This window comes from Glycine soja, chromosome 18, assembly GCF_004193775.1.
Source record: "Glycine soja cultivar W05 chromosome 18, ASM419377v2, whole genome shotgun sequence".
Taxonomy (NCBI): Eukaryota; Viridiplantae; Streptophyta; class Magnoliopsida; order Fabales; family Fabaceae; genus Glycine; species Glycine soja.
In genome coordinates, this window is record NC_041019.1 from 7801359 (window position 1) to 7809066 (window position 7708).

Here is a 7708-nt window from a genome sequence, read left to right on the forward strand (position 1 = left end):
TTTGAATTCTTTATTTTAATAACAAATTAGCATGAAACTGAAAAGAAATTGTATCCAATATAAACCAAACTATCCTAAGTTACTTCAAGTACAAATCAATGTTAAATCTAAAAAATCAATTCATCAACATGAATTCATGAAAGTAATCATGTAAACATTTATCTAAACTTACATTAACAGGATCCAAACATGTACTATACGCATGTTTTAATCTACATTTTCAAACAACCAATCCACTTCTGGCCAAAAGTTAGTGAGACTGAGAGAATAGCTTCTGCGTCTCTTTTGGATTTGACTTGAGATCAAAACATCTATCCAAACATACTACAAGTATTTGTTTCACATTAAATAGTATGCACAAAATAGTCTGAGGAAATCAAACGTGTACAATTTCAGTTATAGCTCGTGCTTTCCATCGAATTTCACTAATATCAAACACAATAAATAACACCAACTTCTTTAGTCATGCGGGGTATATATGACCTTTTAACAAGGGCTGAGCAACTCTGGCTACCATGAATTTACAGTAATCCTATGGAATAAAATCCAAGAGTTCGAGAACAGGCTAGAAACTACTTATAAATAGTTGAATCCACCAAACACTTTTACAAGGTTTTTTGTTGAAGCAACTTTGGTATAAGCTTCATATTTGTACAGAAGAATCTGTATATAATTATACAAACAGCAATTAGAATTAAGAGTCAACCTGAAGGGGCACAGCTACTGCTAATTCTGCTAAAGAGCAGCTCTCATCATATAAGGATATGAACATAAAAGAACTATCAGCATTTCCAAAGAGAAAATGAGGAGCTATGCTTTTAAAGCTTTACCCGCCAAAAAAGAAAAAGCAAAATGGAACTCAGAATTTCATTTTATTTAGTTTTTTGTTGTACAAACAATTTTAAGGACCCATTAGTATTCTCCCTATGTTCTGAGGGCAAGGATAAGCAGAATGGTTTAAAGATGGACCATCACTTGGATTTTCTCTAGAACCATATGGGTTAGAGTTGTTATTTAGCACACCAAAGTACCCCGGCACTGTCGTAGTATGAACAAAATTGAAATTGGAATTGCTGGTGTGAGTTTGACTATCCCCAAATTCAGAAAGCATCATTCTCCCTTGACTGTTTGGTGTGTTTTCAGCAGCTGGGCTAATTCCCATCCCAAGGTCAAGGCTGATGGTATCACTTTCTTCGGGCCTAATTCTTGTCTGTCCACTTGCACTTGCTGGTCCTGCCATGTCATGGCAACTATTCCTTGCAGTTGGAACATCATGATTGTGCTTCCCCTCATATGTGGTAATCACAGCTTTTGGATCATGAGATGCCCTCTCCACATGTTTTCTAACAGGGCAACCGGTGTTCGTGCATTTGTAATAACTCCTGAATAATAAAGTTAGTGTTATATGAAACAAGCTTATTTAAAAATATGTAGCACCTCATTGTTGTCAAATATAAAAAATTCTCAGACCAGCCAACCTCATCAAGGTCCAAGGACACACATTTCATTTATATTCCATGTTTTGAAGTTTGCCCAAAAAACCAACATACGATTACATTAAAGTGGAAACACAAGATTATACACACTATAGTATTGACAGCCATATTAATTCTTCTCATAAAATAGAAGGTATGAGATTTGAGATGCACAAAAGGAGTAGCACTAGCACCCAGTTTGCAGCTGCAATCTTACAGGTCATTCCTAAGACAAGTGTTACACCACCAAAACTGGCAGAACATAATATAGTTCAATATATAAATACTTCCTCCGAAGTGCTAGACAGCTTCAGAAAATTATATCAACATTAACAACAGACCTTATTGTAAAATTGGGGTCAACTATACCAATCCTTAATAAAAACTAACTGGAAGTCCAGACCGTTGGGTAGAGATAATCACTACTTGTTTTGCTGAGAAATGTTAACCTGGGAAACCATGTAGTGCACAAGTAAAATTGAAATTGACAGTAGACTACATCTCTAAAAGTCTAGTTGACTTGGTGCTTATGACAAGGGATTACAGGAAAAGTATAAATTTTCCTTGCCATTGAGAATCCGTTTGTGCTTTTCTCTAAAGGAAAAAAAAAATCTAAAATTAAAAATGTTCATCGAATCACTTATTTTAAGCCTTAAGCAAATAATGAGATTCTTAGTTAGACTTGCATATTATTTTCAAGTTATAATAGAGAATGTGAAGCATAACACATTACACCTAACAAAGTATTTCCAAGATATACATTTATAGATCAGCAGGCTTATAATCTATGATTTTGGAGCAACCCCAATTGTTTGAATCCTTGTGGAATACGAAAATATGATCAAATTGAGTTTTGTGTAAACAAGATCAAGCATCTTTCAGTTCAAACAGAAAGTTCTCTTAAGTCAAAATTCTGTTTGTATATCATAGTTTTGGGTCAGCAAAGGAACTAAACACTAGTGGGAAATCCTCAAGTGCAACGGGGGCACATGCTTATAAGGAATGCAGGTTTTCAGACAACAAAAAAACTGCAGCTAATATTTCATTTCCAATAGCATGACCTAGAAAACAACTACAATATTTGGCAAACATGATGGCATACAGTGAAGGAAAAAACTCTATTAATGCATAAATCCTAAAATCTTGACAATCATTAATTAGTATAAAACCTTCAATTATGCAAACCAGGGGATATCATACTGCCTTTACTTTTTCGCAAAATCGCCTTATTACTATTAGTCTACAACCATGAGTTCATGACCATACTAACATTGGTATATTTTTCTCTGGGAGCATAGGAGCATAGTAATACTAGCCTTAGATAAAGAACATTTTTTCAAATTTAAAATGGATATCATCAATTTTGCTTATGCTGTATAGTCGTCAATGAGAGGACATACCTAGGGTTAGGATTGCCTCTCACCACCTTCTGCCCATACTTGCGCCAGCGGTAGCCATCATCCAAGATATCAACCTCACTCAGAGTTTGTACAACAACCCGTGGCTCCCGGATAGGCTTAACTACAGGAGTGATGTCAGCAATTCCAAGGTCCATTTTTCTGCTCAAAAAAACTTGTGATCATCAGCAGCTATACATAAGCAGCAGAAAGAAACTTTGAGCTTTGGGAGAAATTGTCAAACCTTCGCTTTGAGAAGGGATCATCATCATCAACCTCATCATTATTCCGGTTTGACAAAACCCCCAAACCATCTAGATCACCATCATTTGTTGCTACAGGCGATAGCTCTGGTTGACTGTCAGGCTCAGCCAGGTGAGACCCCTGGCCACACATATAGGATCCATTGTCTACAATTCAAGAATTAGAAGAGAAAGAAAGCCATGTTATTTGGTTTACATTAAATAGGAACAAAATGGAATCAATAAGAAGCATCTAGCAGGTATTACCATCTCGGCTGGTCAAAGAAACTTTATCAGATCTCTCTTCTTGCACAGACATAATAGTTCCAGCAGAGTAACGGCGGTTTGGTTGAGGTTTAGGATGATCATGTGTTCCCTTGTAAATTATCTCAGTGATCTGCCCATCATGAGAGCGTTCAAATAGTTTCTTGACTTCACAATTAGGATGTGTACATTTGTAATAACTGCGTGGAAATTCACTTCCTTTAACATGTTTTTGCCCATATTTTCTCCAGTTGTATCCATCATCAGATACTCTATCAGCTGCAACGGAAAGTCCACTACCTCTATTGTCAACTTGTGATGCTTGAAGCCCAGTTGTTATGTTGCTTCTAGGGTTCAATTCATCCAAATCACCTTCAACACGGGCACTACCTCCTGAGCAATCCATTTGAACAGGTGATGATAGACTTAATTCATTTGAAGGGGATGCTGACTCATTTTTTACTAATGGTGATGAATCAAAAGCTTGAGCTTTTCCTTGACCATCTATTTGAGTAGATTTTTCACTTGCATGGTTGTCAAAGTCTGCGGGAACCTTAAATAAGTGAATAGCATTGAGTAAGTACCATGCAACCAGTAATCTTCAAAACAACATTAATCAAAGCATGAAACATGACAACCAAAATCTGTTTCCAGTTAACACTTTAAACCCCTGTGAACCCCCCAGCCCCAAAGTGAAAAGATTACTTAGGGACTGATTTAGTCTGGTATGACAATGACAAAGTGATGAGTAACAGCAATATATTTAACTACTTATCCTATCTTTTTGACATAGTACACAGGTTATGATAAGATATAATTAAGGAAAAAAACCATCAAAGCCAAGTTCATATGTCCACCTTACTTGAAGGTTTATATTCATCAGTTTTACTAGCAGTAACAACAAGTAATTCATTACCATATTTGATCTATTGTGTGGTTTAAACTCAAAGAAGCTAGGTTTTCTGTCATCAACAGTATTGGTATTGAAGCATACAGTGGTTACAGGAAATGTAGAAGATGCGGCAGAAGTCACGGAACCATGTGCTGTTTGATGAAGCAAAGAAAGGGATCCTGTAGTCGGTGAAGGTTCCACCTGCAGGGTATAGGAGAAAGTAATATATAATCTACAGCCCTCTAAAAATTGCTGAAGCAAAAGAACAATCATAAAATCAAATATATAAACATATACACTTAAAAAAAAATTCTCAGAGCAACAAAATGAAAAAAGAAGAAAAAATAACAGGAAGTTTCAGAAAAAAACAGTAGCCAATGGACCATGAATACTAGCAACAGACAGAAAGTACATACGCAAAAATGAGCAGATTTATCAGCTATTTGTGCAGAAAGACCCAATTACAGTTGAGCAAATTCGAAGTTCATGATTTTCTCTTCACAACAACATCACACGCTGTTCATTTAGAGTCTATTCAACATGATACCAGTGCATCTTGATGCATTTTTGTACTTTCATAAAAAAACAAATCTTGACCCACAATCTTTCTGACATTCCTCATACTATTCCCATGTCAAGCCGTACTAAAATAGATCCACTAATCCTTGGCAATGCATTTATTTTTTTGTTCCACACATATAAATAAGGAAAAGGAAACGTAATTTCCTGTAACACCTGCAATGCAACACCGTTGAAAACAAAAAGGGAAAGCATCGACACAAAAGGAAGATTCAGTATGTGAAAAAACAACACTGACGCAAAAGAAAATGAGAATGTTGAGCGATCCTAAGAGAAAGCCATATTCCAACACAACACCGTATTGAGCATAAAGCAAAGAATACAGAATTCAATAAGAGCAAGAATCAGAATCTCACAGTCCCAACACAAACCAGTAACCACCCATATAATAAAATCCATAAAGTGAAAAAGATCAAACACAAAATATGGGCCAACCCTAATTACAAAAAATTAAATTAAACAACAAAAAAGAACAAAATTAGACTTAGCCACCAGATTAAATAATAAGCACATATACTCACTCTGTCACTCACTCGCATCGAATTTTCCATGAAACAAACAGCATCTTTAATTCATCAATATTTAAATCACGTCATTTAATATATATATATATATATATATATATATTCCTTCCAAAGCATTATACTGCCCCATATGCCCCATTTGGATGCCCTTGGCATTTACATCAAAATCACACCGAAAAGAACACATTTTTTATACGCCACTCACACTGGGTGGACTTCAACTCACTCGGGTCATGTAAAAACATTTAAACACACCTTTGACCAAGTTCAACCCTAAAAAACAAAACAAAAAAAAAACAAAAAGAAGATATAAAATTCACCAAAAACACAAAATCACATTTTGCCAACGAATTCGCTTACCCATTTCTCTCTTTATTCTTTTTCTGAGCAATTTAACGGATCAATCCCGAACATTGAACCTAGCCCCAAAAAATAAGAAGCCCTAGAAATTTAAAAAATTAAGGCATTCATTCACTACTAAGTACTAACCTTCATGTTGGAGAGCAGCACCGGCGACTCGAGAAACGACGTCGGACTGAGCCCCGGCGGAATCGTGACGCACGGCGAGCGCGAGATCGGGAGCTTGGCCGGTGACATGAGCTTGTACCTTGCTCCGGCGGTGGCCGGAGCTGCGTCGGCGGCGGAATTGGGCCGATTCGGATCGTCAGAGAGGGCTTCGCCGGCGTCCATTACGGTGTAGAGAGAGAAAGTGTCTCTCTGTGAGAGAGAGGGGGGGTTGTTGAGTCAAAGGAGAAGAAGATGGAGGCAAAGAGGGAAGAGCAAAAGGGTCATTTCATGGGGAAGGTGTGTGTGAAATGAATGTGGAGAGTGAGACTTAGTTGACTTGTAAGAGTGGATCTCTCTCTCTCTCTCTCTCTCTCTCTCTCTCTCTCTCTCTCTCTCTCTGAAACTGAATTGTGAATCTGTGTTGGGTCATTGGGTTTTCATTTTAAACGTTTTCTCTGCCATTCTCTCTTGTCTTCCTTTCTCTCTCTTTCAATCTCGTCGTGTGTGTGCTGCTATGTATACTACTCAACTCCACCCCCTACGTTATACAAACTGTGATAGTAACATATTTCTTAGTAATATATTAAGGTTTAATAACATTTTTTAACTATATTTTTCTTTGTTTTTGACTAATCTTATCCTTCGCCGTTTGTTCATAATAAACACAAAAGTTATAGATAAAGTTTGTAAAAAAAATAAAAATAAAAATCACCAAAAAATTAAAAAAAGTTATATGTAAAATTTGTAAAAAAAAAAAGTTAGACTTAAAAATACAATTATACTAATAAAAGTAAAAGGATAAAGGATAAAATTTATAGATTTCTTAAAAGTTTAAGATAAAATGCATTAAATTATTTTATTGAAAATAAAAAGTACCGTGTTATCAAAAAAATTCCTTGTGATTCTTTCTGCAATTAAATCAATATATATTTTTTTAGAACAATTAAGTCAATATATTACTACATGGAAAAGGATACACAGTTTGATGCATCTTATTTTTTATTTAATGAAACTCACGTGTGATTCGGTTAGTTTTAATGATTTTCAATTAATAAAAAAAACCTTTTGAAAGAGTATTTTTTATTACCAATTTGAAATAATATATTAGTAATGTTTTTCTTTTCACAATAGAGTTTATAATATTCCATTAATATATAATATTAACAAAAACTAATAAATTAACAATTAATATTTATCATGAGTTTAATTTTGCATATAGAAAAACATCTTTAGAGAACATCTTAGTATTTTACTTTCTTTTAAAGGTTTTTGCACAGTAAATTAATTATTATAAAATTAATAAATAATAAGTCATATTATAATACATGACAATTTATGATCTAACCATAATATAAAAAAACATTTATATTGTCAATGCGCATATATCATTTATTTAATAATAGAGTTTAATAAGTATATATTGGTAGTGTAGCATTTTTACAATCAATGAAAATTTATTCTTATTAGTTATTGTATCTTACTGTTAAAAAAAAATAATTAACTAAGCTCGATCTATCCATTAAAGTTGTTAAATTGGTTCATTTTAATTAATAATGTCCAAAATTTAAATCTTATTTTAAAAATATCCATATAATTAAAGAATTTAATAGTCATTCATCAATGATATAAAATTATTTTATTATTTAATTACAAATTATAATTGATATAACTGTTAACATAATTTTGTAAAAGTTAATAAATTTATTATATACGATAAGTTGTAATCAATGATAGTTACTAGGGTAGGGTTGTGATCGGATATAATAATGTGAAATTATTTTATACCTAGTATATAATTTTTTCTCATAATTAAATGGTGCAAGTGGTA

At 34.0% G+C, this 7708-nt stretch overlaps 1 protein-coding gene across 5 annotated transcripts; it reads right to left on the reverse strand.

Moving 5' to 3' along the window:
* Positions 1 to 399: 399 nt before the first annotated feature.
* On the reverse strand, positions 400 to 6417 carry LOC114396382 (probable WRKY transcription factor 20). Of its 5 annotated transcripts, none has more exons than XM_028358314.1 (6): positions 5863 to 6417; positions 4295 to 4471; positions 3382 to 3931; positions 3117 to 3282; positions 2876 to 3034; positions 400 to 1382 (listed from the first exon to the last, which is right to left on the reverse strand). In XM_028358314.1, the coding sequence occupies exons 1-6, from the start codon at positions 6061 to 6063 to the stop codon at positions 902 to 904; spliced, it is 1734 nt and encodes a 577-aa protein (XP_028214115.1). In that variant the 5' UTR covers positions 6064 to 6417; the 3' UTR covers positions 400 to 901. The 5 variants fall into 5 exon arrangements, with proteins under 5 accessions (XP_028214115.1, XP_028214116.1, XP_028214118.1 ...); XM_028358315.1 differs by having other exon boundaries at positions 4373 to 4471; positions 5863 to 6416; XM_028358317.1 differs by lacking the exon at positions 5863 to 6417 and adding an exon at positions 5371 to 5403 and having other exon boundaries at positions 4373 to 4471.
* Positions 6418 to 7708: the final 1291 nt, after the last annotated feature.